Source organism: Pinus tabuliformis, chromosome 2_2 (assembly GCF_031772625.1).
Source record: "Pinus tabuliformis cultivar Carrire ecotype Pingquan chromosome 2_2, CPIR1, whole genome shotgun sequence".
Taxonomy (NCBI): Eukaryota; Viridiplantae; Streptophyta; class Pinopsida; order Pinales; family Pinaceae; genus Pinus; species Pinus tabuliformis.
Genome location: NC_142300.1, coordinates 1,008,859,045 through 1,008,882,688, shown reverse-complemented (window position 1 = coordinate 1,008,882,688; position 23,644 = coordinate 1,008,859,045). Strand labels below are relative to the sequence as shown.

At 42.1% G+C, this 23,644-nt stretch overlaps 1 protein-coding gene across 1 annotated transcript in view; it reads left to right on the top strand.

Moving 5' to 3' along the window:
• The first annotated feature begins 1,361 nt into the window (after nucleotides 1-1,361).
• LOC149196791 (uncharacterized) overlaps nucleotides 1,362-23,644 on the top strand; it is a 114,765-nt gene continuing 92,482 nt past the window's right edge. Inside the window, exons 1-2 of the mRNA XM_089408429.1 lie at nucleotides 1,362-3,201; nucleotides 3,403-4,145. Coding sequence (XP_089264555.1) covers nucleotides 1,362-3,201; nucleotides 3,403-4,145 — 2,583 coding nt within the window. The remainder of the gene's footprint in view (nucleotides 3,202-3,402; nucleotides 4,146-23,644) is intronic.

Below are 23,644 nucleotides of genomic sequence, written 5' to 3'. Positions count from 1 at the left end.
ACACTTTTTCTATTAATTATTAATAACATTAATTAACAGTGGCAAATGATTGAGATGGATGGAATTTCTCTCCAATTGTAAATTTCTTTTATTATTAATTTTATATACGCTAAGTATTGAGATGTTACAAACTTTGTAAGTTTATTTATAACAAGTAGAAAAGATGGATCTGAGTCGAGTGGATACGTTGTTCCCTGAAGTGCAAGTCCAATGAGATTTTTCACCACGGCTTTTTCCTCTATTGGAAATTAAAAATCTGTAATCAGGATAAGTGTGCCATGCTGTGATAAGATCTGATAGGGGGCAGTTGCGTCCTACAAACAATCGCTGGTCACCAACTAGACTCAACTGATAGTTAAAGCCAAGTATTAAAAGCTGACCGGAAATGTAAAATGTCATACCTTTCATTCCATAACCATTTCTTCGGACACGTACATGGTGTAAAGTTTAAACTATATATATGTAGAAGTTTAAACAGCCCCACGCTATCATTCTGAGGTTTGGCTCCTTCTCTGGTTGACAGGGATTCTTCATCTACAGGTCGGTATTCTTTTGTAAAATGCTCCTAAATTTTAGATTCAATTTGCCATTCAGACACTCAATCTAGGAAAATTATTTATCCTCTGTATATGCCTGTGGTTTACCTGTGGTTTTCGTACATGATTTTGTTGACGTATTGGCAGATATTTAACGCCCTCACATGTGCAGATTTTTAGCGCTGATTTAAGTTGCTTGGTCTCTGGCTGATGTAAAGATCTACAACGAGAATTCATGAGCTGGACCATTTGATAATGCATCACTAATAATTCTATGGCTAAATGTATTGTAATTAAGGGATTCAAAATGGTGTTGCCTTTGCAGGTGCGCTTGCAGGCAGACCATATAATTAATAAAATGATTATTTTTGTTTTGGGAAGGAATAACCTTCCCAGTCATCCGATCCAGTTCTGGGTCGGGTGGCAGTGTCTTTCTTTATGGTGTGGAATAATTTTTATGCTTGATTCATAAATTTTCTTACGTGTATTTTTAAGTAATGATTACATAAACCGATACTTAAAGTCATGAATCTGCAGAATTAGTATTATCGTGACATATAATGCTTTACTCATTCGAATTTTGTTTTATTTTACATGGATCCAATCCTCTAAAGTTTTAAGGCCTATACTACAACATTGTGATTATTGATGAACTCATAAACTCCATGTTTTTATATACTTCGGAATGTGTGATCAATTATGGTTTAAGTATTATACTTCAATTGAGTACTAAATGGATATTTTAAAGTTAAACATATTCTAAATTTATTGTAACTTTTGGCATAAGGGTAATGTGTAAATCCACTGAATATTACAGGGTAGATCATGGCTCCTAAACGTCGAAGACGAACCCGAAACAACCTTGGAGTAGAAACACCACCTCCCGCCACTTCAGCGATAGGAACCCCGGCTGAGCAAGCTATATTACATTCCCTTGGAGAAATGACCAATATCTTTAAGGACTGGGTCTCAAGCCAAGGACAAGATCAAGGAAATGTGCAAAAGGAATTGGAACAAAAACATAGACAAGATCTAAATTCTCAACTCAATGTCAAAGATGGACAAGCAACACTTGATATTATGAAAGAAGTCCAAAAATCCAAATTACCAGAGTTTACGGGTCTAGAAGGGGGTTCAAAAGCAGAAGCATGGGTAATGGCTGTCAAAAGAGCACTTAGTTTTAAGGCATACACTTCTACGGAAAAAGCCCAGATATCAATGAGTCTACTAAAAGGAGATGCCTTATTATGGTGGGTAAATGAAGAAACAAAGATGCAAGTCACCCCAGTACAAGTTACATGGGAAATGTTTGAGGAAGCCTTCCGAACTAGGTACCTATCAGAGGAGTACAAACACCAACAAGTAGGAGCTTTCCATCAAGTACGACAGAATGGTAGATCTATCGAGGACTATGAAGCTGAATTTTATTCATTGGTCCATCACGTGGACTATATGGCTGATGATAGACATCAAGCTGAAAGATTCTTACATGGACTCGACCCCTTAGTCCGAGCAGAAGTCGCCATGTGGAAACCCACCACTATGGCAACAACCACTAGTTTAGCCAAACAAGTCTTGAGGAAAATCAATATGAAGAAACAAATGGTAGTTGATGAAAGTTCAGGAAAGGAGCATTCCGCAATGAGGCTGAATAAACCAGGGGGGCAGCCATATAGATTCCAAGGAAGACAAAACACTATTTCTCGAATCGCTAGCACAACTTCTCGACCGCCTCCAAGGGGACATAAGGGTCAACCCTACTTGATTAAGGGGAGGAGTAGAAGATTTGGTGACCAAGGACAAGTACAACGTGGGAAGCAGGCACAAGTAGAATGTTGGCATTGTAAAGGTCCACATTATAGAAAATATTGTCCAAGCTATCAAACAGGGATTAAACAACAGGAATACAAGGCAAAAGGAGGAAGACCACAAAACCCACATCGAATTCATGCAGCTACAAACCATCGCCAGGCTGAGCACCAAGCTACTGTAGTAGAATCTGCAGGTATGATCAATAACATTCCTCTATCTGTGTTAATTGATCCAGGTGCTACTGATAGTTTTATTTCACCTTCAACAATACTTAGATGTGGATTGACAGCTCATGAGCAAAGTAACTTTAGAATGGTTGAAATGGCGTCAGGCTCTCAGCAATCAGTAGGGTCAATGGTAAGAGATTGTAGTGTTAACATTGGGGGGTGTGATACCAAGATGAATCTATATAGTACAACTCTCGGAACATATGACTTAATCGTGGGAATGGATTGGCTTGAACCCCATAAAGCTATACTGGATTGTTATAATAAGACAGTCCTCATAAAAAATGACCAAGGAGAAACTAAGGTAATAAAAGGGATTAGACGTGGTGTTACATTACGCCTCATATCAGCCAAGAAAGTTAATAAGTGTATGAGGAAAGGGTGCAAGATTTATGCGGTAGAAATGGTTCCTACCAATGAGAAGTCCTCAGATAAATTGCACCCACTACTTTCTGAATTTGCAGATGTATTTCCTCCAGAGTTACCAGGTTTGCCTCCAGTTCGAGAAATTGATTTCTCCATAACCTTGAAACCAGAAGTGGAACCCATATCCAAAGCACCTTATCGAATGACTGTTCCAGAGCTTAATGAATTGAGTATACAGCTCAAAGAACTTCTTGAACAAGGTTTTATAAGACCCAGTGTGTCACCTTGGGGTGCACCAGTAATTTTTGTAAAGAAGAAGGATGGAACTCTTAGGTTATGTATTGATTACCGAGATCTAAACAAGGCCACCATTCGAAATAGGTATCCCATGCCTCGGATCGATGACCTCTTTGACCAACTAAAAGGAGCTTCAATATTCTCCAAGATAGACTTACGGTCAGGTTATCATCAGCTAAGAATCAAGGAGGAAGACATACCTAAAACGGCATTCAGAACGCGCTATGGACACTATGAGTTCATTGTTATGCCATTTGGTTTGACTAATGCCCCAGCAGCCTTCATGAACTTGATGAATAGTGTCTTTCGAAAATATCTGGACCGCTTTGTCCAAGTTTTCTTGGATGACATCCTCATTTACTCTCGTAATGAGAAAGAGCATCTCGAACACTTGAGGTTGGTACTACAATGCCTTAGGGAACATAAGCTATATGGAAAACTTTCTAAATGTTCCTTCTTTGAAAAGGAAATTCAATATCTAGGCCATACCATTAGTGGCAAAGGCATTGCAGTTGATTACAGTAAGGTAGAAACTATAATGACTTGGCCCTCTCCCCGGAATGTCAAGGAAGTACGTAGCTTTATGGGATTGGCCGGCTACTATAGAAGGTTTGTAGAAAGGTTCTCGCAGATATCTAATCCCATCACCCGCCTCCAAAGGAAAGGGGTTAAGTTTGAATGGACAAGTGAGTGTGAGAAAGCATTTAATGAGCTAAAGCATCGACTAACAACAGCCCCAATATTAAAAGTACCTGACATGGACAAGGACTTTCTGGTATGCACGGATGCATCAGAAGAAGGATTAGGTGCAGTCTTGATGCAAGATGAAGGGGTTATCGCTTATGCTTCTCGAAAACTTAAGAACCATGAAATCAATTATGCAACTCATGATCTGGAATTAGCAGCGGTTGTAATGGCCTTGAAATTGTGGAGACATTATCTAATGGGGCATCAATTTGAGTTAAGAACAGATCATAAAAGTCTTGAGTATATCTTCACACAAAAGGATCTTAATGCTCGACAACGACGCTGGAGTGAGCTATTTAGTGATTATGATTTCAAGATATCCTATATTAAGGGAAAAGAAAACAAAGTGGCAGATGCTTTAAGCAGGAGACCTAGACTTCATTCAATGTCGGCATTAAAGATAGACTTGAGGAGCCGGATTCTAAATCAGCTAGTAGGAGACCCACATTACCAACAAATAAAATTTGCCTTACAAGAAGAGGTACCTGTGGCAACCAAGTGGGAGGAGTACACCTTAGACAATGATGGACTGCTACGATATAAGGGTAGGATTTATGTCCCAGAAGATGATGATCTTCGGAATCTAATAATCAAGGAAGCCCATCAAGCTCCATACGCTGCACATCCAGGAGTCCAGAAAATGTATGCAGACTTAAAACAACTATTTTTCTGGACAGGAATGAAAAAGGATATAACAATGTTTGTGGCTCGATGTTTAGAATGTCAACAGGTTAAAGCTGAACATCGTCATCCGGCAGGACTTTTACAACCCCATGATATACCAGAAACTAAGTGGGAAGTTGTTTCAATGGATTTTGTTGGAGGCTTACCTATGACGTCCCAGAGACATGACTGTATTATGGTTGTGGTTGATAAATTAACTAAGAGTGCTCACTTCATTCCAATCAAGACCACCTTTGAAGCATCAGCTATCGCTCAAATTTTTCTGAAAGAAATAATTCGCCTTCATGGGGTACCACGAAAGATAATATCTAATAGAGACGCACGTTTTACTTCCAGATTTTGGAAAAGTCTATTACAATCTATGGGATCACAACTGAATTTTAGTACAGCGTATCACCCAGAGATAGATGGTCAAACAGAAAGAGTAAACCAAGTGTTGGAGGACATGCTAAGAATGTATGTCATGGATCAACAAAACCAATGGGAGAAATACCTTCCCTTAGTAGAGTTTGCCTACAACAATAGTTACCACAGTTCAATACAGGCAGCTCCCTTCGAAATCTTGTATGGAAGACCATGTCATACTCCGTTAAGTTGGGATCGATTAGAGGACCGAGTCATGTTGGGACCTGAAATGCTCCAAGAAATGGAAGAACAAATGGCCACAATTAAGCAGAGACTAAAAGAAGCCAGGGATCGCCAAAAAAGTTATGTTGATGCAAAGAGAATTGATAGAAACTTTGAGGAAGGAAGCCAAGTTTTCATTAGAATCAAACCTTTTAAAAGTCCCTTTAGGATGGGTAAAGGAACAAAGCTATCGCCTAGATTTGTTGGGCCATTCAAGATCCTAGAGAGGATTGGACCAGTTGCTTACAAGCTCGAGCTGCCTTTCCATCTAAGAAGGATGCATAATGTGTTTCATGTTTCTATGCTTAGAAAATATGTACCCGACCCATCCCATGTTTTGAAATTTGAAAAATTGCAGGTTTCCGAGGAAGGAGCCCTTCAAGTCGAACCATTCTGTATACTGGACCGCCGGGTTCGTCGACTCAGGAACCGTGAGTTCGAGCAAGTCAAGGTCCAATGGGACCAATATAGCCCAGGGTCAGCTACCTGGGAGGATGCAGCTGTTATTTTTCAAGACTTTCCTTATTTACTTGATTAAAATGTGTGGTGAATAGTGCTCCTTAGCTAAAACAGATACTTTTATGGGGAATCTAAATCATGTTTTATTGTTTAAACTTTATGATACATACACTATGATTTCTGTTTAGTTTAATTAACTGTTAAGATGTGAGTATAATGGTAAAGGAATAATGATGCACATGTGGTTCTTATAGCGATGATGTATTGTTATAGACAATTTTGTGCCTTGCAGCATCAGGCATGAATTGTCAATAATCCAAGGGATCCAAAGTCCCTAAACATGATGTTCCTACCCCTAGAGGGACAAGGTCAGCAAACCAACAGCTCTTAGATCAGTTCTCCACCTGAAAACACTCAAAAACAAGCAATCCTGAAATCAAAGCAGGTGCTCCACTAGGCTTCTGCGCTGAAACTCAACTCCTCCATGGTGTACCTGCGTTGCAAAGCAGGTAGAACAAAGGCCACCTGCGCTGAGCGAGATGGGACAAGTGGCACACTGAGTCATTGCTCTGGAATCTTCCAAAAATGACACTTGGATCAGGGATTTCGCTTGGTGATGAGTCAGAGGCTCTGTTTCTCCAAGTGGAAGCAAAGTTCTCCAAGTGGACTCAAGAACTGAAGATCAACTGAAGAGAGAGAGGACACAAGGCAGCTACACATCAGTTGCAAGCTGACTCATCCTTTCTCAATTCATCTATATATTGAGCTCTCTCCTATGAGCTCAGGGGGCTAGAATTTTGTGCAAAGTAACGATATGCTGTTGGTTTCACTAGAGAACTATTGGGTGATTGCTTGAAGGAGGTGAAGAGGAGAAATTCTTTCTGCTGGGAGGTGTTGCTGGATTGGGGCCTTCAATGGTTGTAACCTTCTCAGAACTTTACTTCTTCCATTAATAAAAGCTATTGAGGTTCTTCTATATGCATTTGTTTCAATGATGTATTGTGATGATTGTATATTTGATTTATGCTAATCCTTGAATCAGTTATGGATGCATGCTTCTTGTAGTTTCCTTCTTTGTTATTTTGCAGGATCTCATTGTAACTGGGCCAGCAAAAGAGCAAAGAGCTAGGAGCAAGCAGCAAAGAGAAGAGATTGGAGCAAAGATTAAGCGCAAGGCAGCGGTTAGTGCATTTCTTGGAGAAGAAGGAGAAGAAGAAGAAAGAAAAGAAGCAGAAGGAGCCTAAGGCGAAGGCGACTGGGGGCAAGCAAAAGACATCTGACAAAAATCCACACACTGCACCGACCGGGCCTAAATCGCCATGTGTCATTTGCAAAGGGACCCACTTCCACCGTGACTGTCCTTGTATTCCCCGGATACTAAGGGACTGGTCCCCCAGGTTGCACAATCTGGTAGCATCAACCTCTGATAGACATGTTGATTGCATTCCGTCAACTAGCGAGAGTGAAGGACAAAGAGGGAGACCAAGATCACCCTGCAGACTGTGTGAAGGCGATCACGCCATCCACCGTTGTCCATTCTTAGATGAGGCGAAGAGAGTTTTGGAAGATCGTCCGGTTTCACCGTTACGACTTCCTCCTGGATACCAAAAACTCGTGCCAAGTCCCTCGATAGTTGAAAATCCAGCTGGCCCGATCAAGTGGTCAGCTGAAGTGTCGGTCATTGAGAATGAACCTACTGAATCCAGACCAGACGAAAGTCTAAAGGTCAAAACGGCAGTTGACCCGGTTCTTCCTTGAGAGGTTTCATCCTCAATTGACACCGTCGTTGAAGATTCATCTTCGAATGACACCCTCACTGAAGAGAATAAGGATGACACCATCCAGATTCTTTTCATCAACACAGACTCTGATGAGCATCAGGGCAATGCGCCCATTCCTTTATCGCAGGGAGGAACATCGTCAGGGTCGTATCCGGCCGTGTATTCGGTCCCATCTCCAAGCAACCTGGTTGTGTCCTTTGATTGGAACCAACTAGGCAGACCCTGGTTACCAACCAATATACCATTCAGAATCATTGTCCAAATCTATAGAATGGTAATGGCTGGAACTATCATTGATGAAGGGGCATCTGTGAGTATCCTTTCCTCTATTGCTTGGAAAGCACTGGGTTCCCCGGCGCTTTTACCTGAGATGAGAAATCTATCAGGTTTTGATAAAGGAACCAGTCGCCCTTTAGGGATCCTCCCCAATGTTCCGATTACATTGAGGAAGAAGACAGTTCATATGAATGTCATGGTCGTCCAAGGACCCTTGGATTATAACCTACTCCTTGGACGGGACTATATATATTGCATGGGAGCTATAGTCTCCTCACTCTTTAGAGTAATGTGTTTTCCCCAGCGGAGTCGCCAGTTTGTTGTAGGGAAAAGTATCCGACTCGGATGACCCTATCCCACTCTAAGGGTGATAGTACCTCAGCAACAACTGTAAAGAAAACTACTTAAGGTTTACTTCTTTATGAAAGCAAGAGAGAATGAAGAAATGCACTAACCGCTGCCTTGCGCTTAATCTTTGCTCCAATCTCTTCTCTTTGCTGCTTGCTCCTAGCTCTTTGCTCTTTTGCTGGCCCAGCTACAATGAGATCCTGCAAAATAACAAAGAAGGAAACTACAAGAAGCATGCATCCATAACTGATTCAAGGATTAGCATAAATCAAATATACAATCATCACAATACATCATTGAAACAAATGCATATAGAAGAACCTCAATAGCTTTTATTAATGGAAGAAGTAAAGTTCTGAGAAGGTTACAACCATTGAAGGCCCCAATCCAGCAACACCTCCCAGCAGAAAGAATTTCTCCTCTTCACCTCCTTCAAGCAATCACCCAATAGTTCTCTAGTGAAACCAACAGCATATCATTACTTCGCACAAAATTCCAGCCTCCTGAGCTCATAGGAGAGAGCTCAATATATAGATGAATTGAGAAAGGATGAATCAGCTTGCAACTGATGTGTAGCTGCCTTGTGTCCTCTCTCTCTTCAGTTGATCTTCAGTTCTTGAGTCCACTTGGAGAACTTTGCTTCCACTTGGAGAAACAGAGCCTCTGACTCATCACAAGGCGAAATCCCTGATCCAAGTGTCATTTTTTGGAAGATTCCAGAGCAATGACTCAGTGTGCCACTTGTCCCATCTCGCTCAGCGCAGGTGGCCTTTGTTCTACCTGCTTTGCAACGCAGGTACACCATGGAGGAGTTGAGTTTCAGCGCAGAAGCCTAGTGGAGCACCTGCTTTGATTTCAGGATTGCTTGTTTTTGAGTGTTTTCAGGTGGAGAACTAATCTGAGAGCTGTTGGTTTGCTGACCTTGTTCCTCTAGGGGTAGGAACATCATGTTTAGGGACTTTGGATCCCTTGGATTATTGACAATTCATGCCTGATGCTGCAAGGCACAAAATTGTCTATAACAGATGCCCCCTAAAGTATGAGGTCGTTTATCGGGTGAAATGCTTTATTAGGAGGATCCGAAGTTCATTCAATCTGCTGAGAAGTGTCCTGTAATAAGATACAATACAATACATTATTTTTCATACTTTTTCATGATCTAGCTGAGGCGGGCATTCCCATGCTCAGCTTTATAAATTCATTTTGGTACATAGCACAGACGATCGTCTGATGATAGACTGATAATTCTCTGCTGAAATTATCATCCTTTGAAAAGGATGATCATCTGCTGCAATGATGTACATATCAAATGTCTTTATATCCTGAATATATATCGCAGCCCGGATGGATGAAACTAGATCCGGGGTCTTCAATATCTTCCGATCTTCACTCGATGTACAGGTCGATCCATGTGAGAATTTCTTGAAGTCGAACATGGAAAGACATCGCTTGATTACCGGTCAATGATGTAAACCGTTAACAAGCGCGAGAGGAATCACCGATAAGGATGATGACCCTCAAGGTATGGCAGTACAATTCACATGGTGGGAATAAAGGACTTGGCGTCGACCACCATGCAAAATCTTCTGGTCGAAGGTCATTGATGTATACCTGTCGCCGGAAGTGAGAAACTTGCCATTGAGGCATGCAAGCTTCAAAGTACTGAAGGGGTTGTTCCTAGATCAACTCCTTGGATAATGAGCTGATGTCGACAAGGAGCGATCCATCAAAGGAGGGCCTTAATGAATCCCTCATCAGTGACACGGAACGGAGCTAGTGATTGTGATGAGGTGAAAACAAACTGTGATGTATGATTCAGGGTGGCGGTCATGAAATGGATGAAGGACAATGTATGGCAGTGGATGGGACATGGTTGACTCTTTGCATAACAACATCTCTTGAACATATAACGACACTGATGTGATGGATTGGTAGCATTACCCCAAATGTGGATGGTGTGGCGAGGACCATGGTGATGAGACCGGTGAATGAAACAACCCAACCCGATGTGATACGGAGGACAAAGTGTCATGTTCAAGAGCGACTTGCTACCATTAAAGCTGTGAGGTTCTCCCAATTTTTCCCCGGTCATTGTTGACCAGTACCTCTTTATTTTTGTCAAACTTGAGGAGGATAACATATGCTTGTTCTATAACCTGCCCTTCGGGCAAGCCCATTGCTATGTTTTAACGAGCCTAGCGATAGGGAAACTCGTTCTCATCTAAAGACAAGTTTGTCGCTATTTAATGAATTTAACGAGTCTAACGACAAGGATAACTCGGTCCTTTTCATTTTTAGAGAGTCTGAAAAGGTACGTAAAGTCAACTCCAAAATTCCTTTTTCGTCATCTAATCCCTTAAGTCCGAAAAAGTATAAAACAATACAGAAGGGATGAGTTTTCGGTACTTTTAACAAGCCGAACAAAACAAGCGCTCGATCTTTTTGTGCAATAATCCCTCAGGTCCAAAAAGATTAAAATCTAAAGGAGGGATAGCTCTTCCTGTCGTTTAACGAGCTGGAAGGCCAAAACTCGGCAAACTTTTCATATTTTACGAGTCAGGAGAAAAGAGCTCAAAGAAGACTCGTCTTTTGAGGAACGAGTGATAAACAGGGATAGCAGCAGATTCCAGGTGCAGGTTGGAATTTTCCAATCACGCCAGTGTCACAAGGATCTAGTTTCATCCAGTGGAGTCGCCAGTTTGTTGTAGGGAAAAGTATCCGACTCGGATGACCCTATCCCACTCTAAGGGTGATAGTACCTCAGCAACAACTGTAAATAAAACTACTTAAGGTTTACTTCTTTATGAAGGCAAGAGAGAATGAAGAAATGAACTAACCGCTGCCTTGCGCTTAATCTTTGCTCCAATCTCTTCTCTTTGCTGCTTGCTCCTAGCTCTTTGCTCTTTTGCTGGCCCAGTTACAATGAGATCCTACAAAATAACAAAGAAGGAAACTACAAGAAGCATGCATCCATAACTGATTCAAGGATTAGCATAAATCAAATATACAATCATCACAATACATCATTGAAACAAATGCATATAGAAGAACCTCAATAGCTTTTATTAATGGAAGAAGTAAAGTTCTCAGAAGGTTACAACCATTGAAGGCCCCAATCCAGCAACACCTCCCAGTAGAAAGAATTTCTCCTCTTCACCTCCTTCAAGCAATCACCCAATAGTTCTCTAGTGAAACCAACAGCATATCGTTACTTTGCACAAAATTCCAGCCTCTTGAGCTCATAGGAGAGAGCTCAATATATAGATGAATTGAGAAAGGATGAGTCAGCTTGCAACTGATGTGTAGCTGCCTTGTGTCCTCTCTCTCTTCAGTTGATCTTCAGTTCTTGAGTCCACTTGGAGAACTTTGCTTCCACTTGGAGAAACAGAGCCTCTGACTCATCACAAGGCAAAATCCCTGATCCAAGTGTCATTTTTGGAAGATTCCAGAGCAATGACTCAGTGTGCCACTTGTCCCATCTCGCTCAGCGCAGGTGGCCTTTGTTCTACCTGCTTTGCAACGCAGGTACACCATGGAGGAGTTGAGTTTCAGCACAGAAGCCTAGTGGAGCACCTGCTTTGATTTCAGGATTGCTTGTTTTTGAGTGTTTTCAGGTGGAGAACTGATCTGAGAGCTGTTGGTTTGCTGACCTTGTTCCTCTAGGGGTAGGAACATCATGTTTAGGGACTTTGGATCCCTTGGATTATTGACAATTCATGCCTGATGCTGCAAGGCACAAAATTTTCTATAACAGATGCCCCCTAAAGTATGAGGTCGTTTATCGGGTGAAATGCTTTATTAGGAGGATCCGAAGTTCATTCATTCTGCTGAGAAGTGTCCTGTAATAAGATACAATACAATACATTATTTTTCATAATTTTTCATGATCTAGCTGAGGCGGGCATTCCCATGCTCAGCTTTATAAATTCATTTTGGTACATAGAACAGACGATCGTCTGATGGTAGACTGATAATTCTCTGCTGAAATTATCATCCTTTGAGAAGGATGATCATCTGCTGCAATGATGTACACATCAAATGTCTTTATATCCTGAATATATATCGCAGCCCGGATGGATGGAACTAGATCCGGGGTCTTCAATCTCTTCCGATCTTCACTCGATGTACAAGTCGATCCATGTGAGAATTTCTTGAAGTCGAACATGGAAAGACATCGCTTGATTACCGGTCAATGATGTAAACCGTTAACAAACGTGAGAGGAATCACCGATAAGGATGATGACCCTCAAGGTACAGCAGTACAATTCACATGGTGGGAATAAAGGACTTGACGTCGACCACCATGCAAAATCTTCTGGTCGAAGGTCATTGATGTATACCTGTCGCCGGAAGTGAGAAACTTGCCATTGAGGCATGCAAGCTTCAAAGTACTGAAGGGGTTGTTCTTAGATCAACTCCTTGGATAATGAGCTGATGTCGACAAGGAGCGATCCGTCAAAGGAGGGCCTTAATGAATCCCACATCAGTGACACGGAACGGAGCTAGCGATTGTGATGAGGTGAAAACAAACTGTGATGTATGATTCAGGGTGGCGGTCATGAAATGGATGAAGGACAATGTATGGCAGTGGATGGGACACGGTTGACTCTTTGCAGAACAACATCTCTTGAACATATAACGACACTGATGTGATGGATCGGTAGCATTACCCCAAATGTGGATGGTGTGGCGAGGACCATGGTGATGAGACCGGTGAATGAAACAACCCAACCCGATGTGATACGGAGGACAAAGTGTCATGTTCAAGAGCGACTTGCTACCATTAAAGCTGTGAGGTTCTCCCAATTTTTCCCCAGTCATTGCTGACCAGTACCTCTTTATTTTTGTCAAGCTTGAGGAGGATAACATATGCTTGTTCTATAACCTGCCCTTCGGGCAAGCCCATCGCTATGTTTTAACGAGCCTAGCGATAGGGAAACTCGTTCTCGTCTAAAGACAAGTTTGTCGCTATTTAATGAATTTAACGAGCCTAACGACAAGGATAACTCGGTCCTTTTCATTTTTAGAGAGTCTGAAAAGGTACATAAAGTCAACTCCAGAATTCCTTTTTCGTCATCTAATCCCTTAAGTCCGAAAAAGTATAAAACAATACAGAAGCGATGAGTTTTCGGTACTTTTAACGAGCCGAACAAAACAAGCGCTCGATCTTTTTGTGCAATAATCCCTCAGGTCCAAAAAGATTAAAATCTAAAGGAGGGATAGCTCTTCCTGTCGTTTAACGAGCTGGAAGGCCAAAACTCGGCAAACTTTTCATATTTTACGAGTCAGGAGAAAAGAGCTCAAAGAAGACTCGTCTTTTGAGGAACGAGTGATAAACAGGGATAGCAGCAGATTCCAGGTGCAGGTTGGAATTTTCCAATCACGGCAGTGTCACAAGGATGGCTAAATGAAATCACTCTTCGCAGCTGTTCCTCAAAATGGGTAAACAAACATATGGAGATGAACGATTGGCCAAATGAACGGATGGAGGTGAGACTGTAAGAACACGACCAAGGGATTTAATATGGCTGTCAAAGGTTACATTTACCAAGGTTATTTACCGGTTCATTTTTTCTGGGTGAGCTTGAACTCTAGGGGAAGATTGCTCACAACTTATGTTTATTTTTTAACGAGCATGAACTATGTGCTAAAACTGCTCGGATCTTGCGTTTATTTTTTAACGAGCATGAACTGTGTGCTAAAACTGCTCGATTATATGGTTTACTTTTGATTTTTTACCATAACTAGCTTCTCTTTTTCACTGATAGCACTGAATTTTCAAATTGCTGCAACAAACTAGTTAGAAATGAGTAATATTTACTTGAAAATGAGATTAACACATTAATATTTAACTTGAACTTCGTAAAAAAAAGCAAATAAAAAGGGTTTTTACCTCTCACTTTACCATTTCATTTGCATTTTGCTTGTTGGAGCTTTGGAGGAGCCTCTTTCCCCTTGATTTTCACCAGCTGATTCCGGGAGATTCTGCGGACGATTTTCGGCACCGTTTGGACCAGGTAGGAGCTAAACCTTAGCTCTTCATTTTCATGGTTTCATTTTCCTGTTTTATGCCTGTTTTGCTGTTCTATTGAGCCTCTGGGGTTTTGCCAGGGCGCACTCTGATCAGCGCAGGTTCCCCATTCGAAAACTACGTTGGGATTCAAGCTGTTTGAAGGCAGCTTGTCCCCCAACGCAGGTAGTACACTGGGCACCTGCGTTGGGGCATAAAAACAACAATTTTTCACAGATTTTGATGAAATTTTCGCCAGTTTTTCATCAATTTCAGGAGCTGACTCATTCTCTTGTTTGTTTTGCAAGGATTCTTGATCAAGATGGCCCTCACATGGCGAGAACGAGAACATGAAGAAGAAGATATGATTGCCCTTCACGATCCTGTTATGGTGGGCGCGCTACGAGACTGTGGTATGCTGAAGTTTTTCCGTATCTCAAGCATGAGAGCACAGATTTCACTACTGCAGTATATGCTTGATGCTTGGGATCCTGTTAACCAAGTATTCCAGATCAGGAACAAACCTATTCCATTGACCGTGACAGACATTTACTTCTTGACTGGCTTATCAAGGCGGGGTGCCCCCATTTCTTTATCTGGTACAGTTCGGGGGAATGATTCCGTGAGAGACTATGTCCGCCAGTATTGCAGGGAGGGATCCCAGCCGAGCAGAGATGGCAAGGTAGTCATCCGTGATGTTACTAGCAGGCCTCTCAGGTCTATTCTGTATACTCTTGGTAGGATGGCCGGTAGCGCATCTCTACATGTTGCCAACAGGTCTCATAGGCAGCACGCCTTGGAGTGTCTCCAACCGAAGATCTTCAACTGGAGTGACGCAGTGCTTACTCAGATGAAAAATCAACTGAACAAGGTGAAGGACGGGAAGCTGAAGAACTTTGGTTTTGGTTCGATTCTGACTGCCTTCGCCTTGGAGAAGATCCCTCTGATGCAACCTCAGTATATTGATCTCGGAGTGCCTTCTCCTACCGAGCCACGTATGCAGCGATGGGTCGATCACATGTCCAGACATGCAGGTCAATCCCAGATTTCTTTCAATGCCGCTTTCTTCAGGTGGTTCGATCGCCAGGAGATGGCTTTTTCCGAGTACCCATATGTTTGTATGGATTTCCGGGGTGATCCGGATATGGTACTGCCAGACGGTGCTCAGTGGGATGCTACTGGTAAGAACTTCAACCATATTACTATTCATTGTTTTCATTTATAATGTTCTCGTGCTTTATTCTATCAAGACTTTAATTGAACTCATGTGTGCTTGCAGATGTCGGTCCTGTTCGTCCGGCAGTTCGTCTGAGACCACCTGTTGCTGCTCCGGCAGAGGAACCTGCTCGGAGAGTTATTATCCGTGATCTTAGCGATACTGAGACTCTTACAGCTGTGCAGGGGCAGGTTGAGAACCTTACCCGTGGTCTTCCGGATGTACAGATTGACGAGTTACCTTTACCGATCCAGCAGCATACTATCGGTGTACCTAGACGATGGACCCATCTTCTGCGCATGATAGCACAGACTGTGGCTTACTATCAGGAGCATCACTAGGCTAGGGTGCCCCCTAGCACTTTTGGAGTTTTTAGGTCATATGACCAATTTTGTCTCGGTTACAGAGCATTATGTATGAACTTTATGAACAGCTTATATATATTTTGATTTTCGATTTTCATTCTGGTTGATTTGGATGATTCATATGTACACTTTTTATGATGTGTCCTTTTTATAAATGTTGCAAATGTCTATTTAACACATAGTTTGCCAATGAGTCGGTTAATGTGTTTAGATTTCTTGAAATATGTTGATATTGAATTGAATCAAATCGTCTTTCCAAGATCTTTACTCTTAGGAACATGCGATAAATAGCTGGATTGCGAACAGAATATATACCATTGAGTTATCGTATTACGAGCTGTGAGTCTAGCCTGACAATTAGTCGGCATATGCCACGTCTGATGGCATCAGAGAGTAGTTCTATCAACGCGCTATACTCAGCGATGTTATTCGTTGATTGCCCAATACATACACCTCTGAAACTTACTAACTCGCCGCTTGGATCAAAAATGGCCCAGGCTGCGGAGGATAGGTTCCGCGAACTACGACTCGCTCCGTCGGCATATCCAACACATGTCTCCATAAGGTTTGACATCTGCAACGAATGAAAAAGGGGAATCACTCAACCAGAACAAGAACTTTGGCGAAAACAAAATACAACAAAAGCATGCAGGTTACTATTTAAGCATAGTAACACTTGAGGTACAGCCCGTTCTGGGGCTGCGTCAGTGGAATTCCATCGTAATCTATTAACTCGTAGGCTCCTTTTGCTAACACTCTTTTAACAATATAGGGGCCCATCCATAAGGAATTGAATTTACCTGCTCCTAATTTATCGAATTCTTGGTCATAAAGCAAGACCAAATCACCTTCTGAGAAGACACGGGGTTTCACATTTTTGTCGAACTGAGCCTTGACTCGTTTCTTATGGGCTTCGTTAGCCAAAGCGGCATCACGACGGGTTTCATCCAAGTGGATTAATTCCAAGAAACGAGCCTCTTCTTCCGAAGTTCCGGGGAGGAGATCAATTGCGAGTTTAAGCGACGAAATTTCGCACTGGATCGGTAAGACTGCTTCTAGACCGTATACCAATTGGAAAGGTGTGAATCCGGTTGCGTTTCTTACCGAAGTTCGGTAGGCCCACAAGGCTGCATACAGGATTAGGTGCCATCTTCTTTTATGAACTCCGATCATCCTTTGCAACATACGCTTCAGGACCTTGTTGATTGCTTCAACTTGTCCGTTGGCTTGTGGATAATACGGAGTAGAGCTATCGTGAGATAGCCCTAGTTTGGCAGCTAATTCGACCATCATGTGATTGCGGAAATGTGATCCATGATCTGTAACTATAGCCTGGGGTACGCCGAACCTGGCGACTACATGATTGAAAAAGAATAGGGCAGCTGTTTCACCAGTATTGTCCAATGTAGGCATCGCCTCGCCCATTTGGTAAAATAGTCAACTGCGACTATAATATACCCATGCCCCCCGGTCGAGGTGGGGTTACATTGCATGAAATCGATGCCCATTTGGCGAAAGGCCCAACTGCAACTATTGGTTGCAGTGGTGCGAGTGGTCTTCTGGTTTTGCTATCAAAGATTTGGCAGGAATGACAACTTCGGACCGCGATTATGCAATCTTTAAACATGGTTGGCCAAAAATATCCTGCTCTTAATATCCTTTGGGCTGTAGCGAAACCGGATTGATGCCCTCCACACGCGCCTGAATGACACTCATTCAGGGCTTTTTCGGCTTCTTCATGGGTGAGACACCTCCTCAGAACTGTATCGATACCACGACGGTAAAGGGTATCACCGACGATCACGTAGTCTTTTGCCTGGTATCGTATACGTTTCTGTTCGGAGTGTGAGGTGTCTGGCCGAAACTTTTGGGTTTGGAGATAGATAATTATATCTCCATACCATTCATCGCTCACAGATATCAAAAATAAAGTCCCGTCCACGATTGATTCCTTGGAAGTTTCATCGTTGGACGACGATGGGAGATCGCATAATAATTCTGCGAATACCAAAGCTTTCTTTGACTTGGATTTCACAAATTCCAGATCAAACTCTTGAAGGATTGCTATCCATTTGGAATACTTGCCCCCCAGTAACTGTCGCGACAGTATATAAGTCATGGGGTTGCAATCTGACAGAATGGTAGTTTTCCTAAAGAGGATATAATGTCGAAATCTCTTTACCGCTTGAACAGCAGCAAGCGCTAGCTTTTCAACGTAAGAATATTTACTTTCTGTATCATTTAAGTTTTTACTTAAATAATATACAGGATGTTCAACTCCATCAATTTCTTGAACTAAAACCATCGCAATGGTTGTATCCGCTGCAGCTAGATATAGGTTAAAATCCCTAAGATAATCCGGGGCGTACATTAATGATGCTTTTACTAGAGACTCTTTCAAAGCGTCAAAGGAAGCTTGCGCAACTTGGTCCCAGTCGAAGGGTACATCTTTTTTCAAAAGATGTGTATAACCTTTAGCAAGTTCTGCGTAATTTGGAATGAACCTCCTCAAAAAGTTTGCTTTCCCTTGGAGTTTCTGAATCTGAAGCAAATTTGAAGGTGGAGGCAAATTAATGATTGCCTGAACCTTGCATGGGTCGAGGCGAATCCCATCCTTAGAGACTACAAAGCCAAGTTAACGACTAGAACCGACGCAAAATACACATTTGTGTGGATTGAGTCTTATCTTGTAGTGTCAGCAACGTAGAAATATCGCTCTTAGATGCTGCGGATGATTAGTCCGCTTTTGCGAATGAGCCGGAAGATCGTCGAGATATGGTTGAACAATGCTCTTGATGTCATGGAAGGCATAATTCATAGCCCTCTGAAATGTCGCCCCTGCATTCTTTAAACCAAAGGGTAATTTTCGATAAGCGAATGTGCCCCACGGACATATAAAAGCAGTCTTTGACTGGTCCTGTGGGCGGATATTAATTTGATTGTACCCGAGAATCCATCCATAAAGGAAAAGATTTCACATCCGGCGCATTCATCAATTATCTGGTCGATGAAGGGCGTAGGGTAGTTGTCCTTTGGACAAGCTTGATTTACATCCCTATAATCGACGCACACTCGTATTGTTCCTTGTTTTTTTCATGACAGGTACAATATTCGATACCCAATCAGTTAGCGGAACCGGGTAGATGAATCCAGCATGGAGAAGTTTCTCAACTTCTGCCTTAATGGCAGCGGCTTTCTTAGGGTGAACCTGTCGAAGCCGTTGCCTTACTGGTTTGACATCAGGATACATTTTAATTTCATGTTCAACGATACTCGAGTCGATGCCTGGCATTTCATCATATGACCAAGAAAAGATATCTCTAAATTCGCGAAAAAGAGCGTTATATATTTCCAGTTCTGAAGGGGAACAACCTTTGCCAACATGAATATTCTCTACAACACCTGTTTTGGTCGAGATATTTATGGCTATAGTCTCTTCAATATTGGATAAGTTTCGCTCGGAATCCACCGTGTTTACAGTATTTGTTAGGAATTCAAAGACTGAAGGGTGGTAAAGATCTTTTTGAGTATCTTCTTCGTATTCCGGAAGAAGGGAACGATGGTGGTGGTCATTCCATGGTGCCCCCTCAATCATCATTGATTGTAAGATTCCTTCGTCAGTCCCATGTACTTTTGACCAAGGATCTAATGGGGTACCATATTCTCTAGATCTATCTACCCAAACGCTCAATGAGCGCTGATTGGGGTTCGCCTCCCAGGCCTGAAACATTGATTGCTACAATATTTCAATGGGGCTTGGTGGCAAAACCATTGCATGATCCATAGCGACTTTGCCTTCTGTGTCCTTCAAGGTGGATACCATATTGCATGTTGCTACAAATGGTACATTTCCTATGCAACTAGGAGGTGGTAGCGCGAAAGTTCCCATCATAGTGGGATCTTTCAACAGACCTACTCCAATATCTTGAATTGACCGGTCGCTGCCATGGATCATGGGAACGCTTCCTGTAACTTGTGAACCATTAGGGAGGAAGTTTTGTTGATCGACGACCGTAATCCCTCCTTCAAAGGGAATACGATCTTCCTAAAATAAGTCGACACAACAGCTTGCATGGCATAAATCCATGGCCTTCCCAGTAGGATGTTATAGTCAAGATTGCCATCAATGACTTCAACATCTATTTCTACTGTTTTGCCCCTAGTTCAACTTTCAGGTTACTAAGGATACCGTAAGGGGTATATATCCTTCTGTCAAATGCTTTTAATGTTGTCGATGATCGTGACAAGGTTGGAGATCCTAAAGTTTTCCAGCAATTCATCGACATAATACATGTCGATGCCCCCTCATCAATAATTGTTCTATGAACTGTTTTGTTGAGGGCTTTCACTTGGACGAGAAAGCCAGTTGAGCTGGTAACTGAGGATCATACCCTTTGTGATCAAAGGATACCAGATTGGAATCTTTAGGATCCACCCCACCAATTGCTGATAACAATGCCTGCCTTTGGGATGGGCAATGTTGTAGTACCTCAAGAGTCGACATAGCAGATGGCGATTGTGCCAAATCTTCCACTATGTTATAATGCTGTGCCGCTCTGGCACGAGGATTAAATGTAGACTTGTGTACTACTCCCTTTGGCGGTTTTATCGTTAATTCGTGCGTGGTGGGGGGTCAACTTCTCCGAAGTTGTTGTCGAACTGCTAGGTTGATCTTTACCTTTATCGTTCGACACCTGTGGATTCCCGTAATCTTTGTTCCTTGTCGAAATCAAAGCATCATTTTGCAAGGAGTTGATCTAGGAACAACCCCTTCAGTACTTTGAAGCTTGCATGCCTCAATGGCAAGTTTCTCACTTCTGGCGACAGGTATACATCAATGACCTTCGACCAGAAGATTTTGCATGGTGGTCGACGCCAAGTCCTTTATTCCCACCATGTGAATTGTACTGTCGTACCTTGAGGGTCATCATCCTTATCGGTGATTCCTCTCGCGCTTGTTAACGGTTTACATCATTGACCAGTAATCAAGCGATGTCTTTCCATGTTCGACTTCAAGAAATTCTCACATGGATCGACTTGTACATCGAGTGAAGATCGGAAGAGATTGAAGACCCCGGATCTAGTTTCATCCATCCAGGCTGCGATATATATTCAGGATATAAAGACATTTGATATGTACATCATTGCAGCAGATGATCATCCTTCTCAAAGGATGATAATTTCAGCAGAGAATTATCAGTCTATCATCAGACGATCGTTTGTGCTATGTACCAAAATGAATTTATAAAGCTGAGCATGGAATGCCCGCCTCAGCTAGATCATGAAAAAGTATGAAAATAATGTATTGTATTGTATCTTATTACAGGACACTTCTCAGCAGATTGAATGAACTTCGGATCCTCCTAATAAAGCATTTCACCCGATAAACGACCTCATACTTTAGGGGGCATCTGTTATAGACAATTTTGTGCCTTGCAGCATCAGGCATGAATTGTCAATAATCCAAGGGATCCAAAGTCCCCAAACATGATGTTCCTACCCCTAGAGGAACAAGGTCAGCAAACCAACAGCTCTCAGATCAGTTCTCCACCTGAAAACACTCAAAAACAAGCAATCCTGAAATCAAAGCAGGTGCTCCACTAGGCTTCTGCGCTGAAACTCAACTCCTCCATGGTGTACCTGCGTTGCAAAGCAGGTAGAACAAAGGCCACCTGCGCTGAGCGAGATGGGACAAGTGGCACACTGAGTCATTGCTCTGGAATCTTCCAAAAATGACACTTGGATCAGGGATTTCGCCTTGTGATGAGTCAGAGGCTCTGTTTCTCCAAGTGGAAGCAAGGTTCTCCAAGTGGACTCAAGAACTGAAGATCAACTGAAGAGAGAGAGGACACAAGGCAGCTACACATCAGTTGCAAGCTGACTCATCCTTTCTCAATTCATCTATATATTGAGCTCTCCCCTATGAGCTCAGGAGGCTGGAATTTTGTGCAAAGTAATGATATGCTGTTGGTTTCACTATAGAACTATTGGGTGATTGCTTGAAGGAGGTGAAGAGGAGAAATTCTTTCTGCTGGGAGGTGTTGCTGGATTGGAGCCTTCAATGGTTGTAACACTCTCAGAACTTTACTTCTTCATTAATAAAAGCTATTGAGGTTCTTCTATATACTTTGTTTCAATGATGTTTATGATAATTGTATATTTGATTTATGCTAATCCTTGAATCAGTTATGATTGCATGCTTCTTGTAGTTTCCTTCTTTGTTATTTTGCAGGATCTCATTGTAGCTGGGCCAGCAAAAGAGCAAGGAGCTAGGAGCAAGCAAGCAAAGAGAAGAGTTTGGATTCGACATTAAGCGCAAGGCAACGGTTAGTGCATTTCTTCATTCTCTCTTGCTTTCATAAAGAAGTAAACCTTAAGTAGTTTTCTTTACAGTTGTTGCTGAGGTACTATCACCCTTAGAGTGGGATAGGGTCATCCGAGTCGGATACTTTTCCCTACAACAAACTGGCGACTCCCGCTGGGGATCGTATCTGTGATTGTTTGTAGTATTTTGCTATTCATTTCCTGAACAAAAGAGTACCAAATCGAAAAGCTTTTGACTATATCAAAAGCGAAGTAGAGGGCAGCTACTCTAGCTCATTTCTGAGCTTGTTCATGATTTGAAGAGCTGATCTACAAGGATCCTTGTAAGCTCTTAGTGATAGCTTTTCATCTTCCTTGTCATCCCTTAGTGTGTACTTGACTGATAGCTTCTGATTTGAGCAAAAACTGTGAATTTTTGAGAAAATTGTGACCCGGAAACTGTGAAAACGCAACTTTCGTTTTCCAAAGCAGGTAGTACACAGGCTACCTGCTTTGCAATGCAGGTCCCGAAGGGGCTACCTGCGCTGAGAGCCAGACTGGCTGTGCAGCACCTGCGTTGGCCCAATTTTGCCTTGTGCAGTTGGGGTTTCCTCCCTTTTTCTTGCCTGTTTTCACTATAGATTTTGCAGCCAGTTACCAGTCTTGTACCTGTTCTGAAACCAACCTTACTTGCCATCATTCCGCCTCTGTTATATAACGAAATTGTACTTGTTCTTTTGTATTTCTTACATCATTTACAATTTCCCATAACGAAAGTGAACTAGTCTTGCTTTGGCCTCTTAGATCTGAACCTGTGTTAGGCATTTTGCTGGTCTAAAGAGTTAGCTTGTTTGCTGTCCATAGCTGATTAGTCTTTTTACTTTCGTCATTATGGTTTGATTTCATGTATTTCCAGTGATTAAACAAGTAAATCTTAAGGTGTCTTTTGATTTTGGACAAGCTTGTTTGTTTTCGCTTTAAATCGAAATCAAAGTTATATAACAACTTTCTTTTTGTAATACATCAACATTAAGAAAGGGAAAAGAAAATACATGCATTGTGCATTTTGCATTTGACTGTTTGCATGCTGATTTAGGAAATTTTGCATTAGTGTGTGCTCTATGATCTGTGTGAAAAGATTTGCCTTTCTTCTCCTCAGTAGTTAAGATTTTCAAAGTTGAAAGATTGAAAAGTTTGCTTCTCATCTTAGACTGCATTCAGGAATTTGTTACATACATCTCGTGGTGATCCTTAAAGGCAAACTGCTAAGCAAGATCAACATTAAAATAAATTCAATTTACATAACAACGCTTTGTAACATAACGCAAACACATAGAGGTCTAGGTAGAGACGTGTTCCGGCGTCGTTAAACGTAGTGACTGTCGATCTCTACGAAGGTGGGTGATTCCTCCTGAGAGTCGGTGGCACTAATACGGACTTGTGCTCCCACGTACCGTCGCGTATATATTGGGAGACCCCTATAGGAACAAAGCCTTTATCCATAGGAAGCCGTGTCGGCCGCCCTACTGATCGCGATGCAGTGAACACAGCATTCACGAAGATCGACCACCCGTACCGTAAAACGTATTC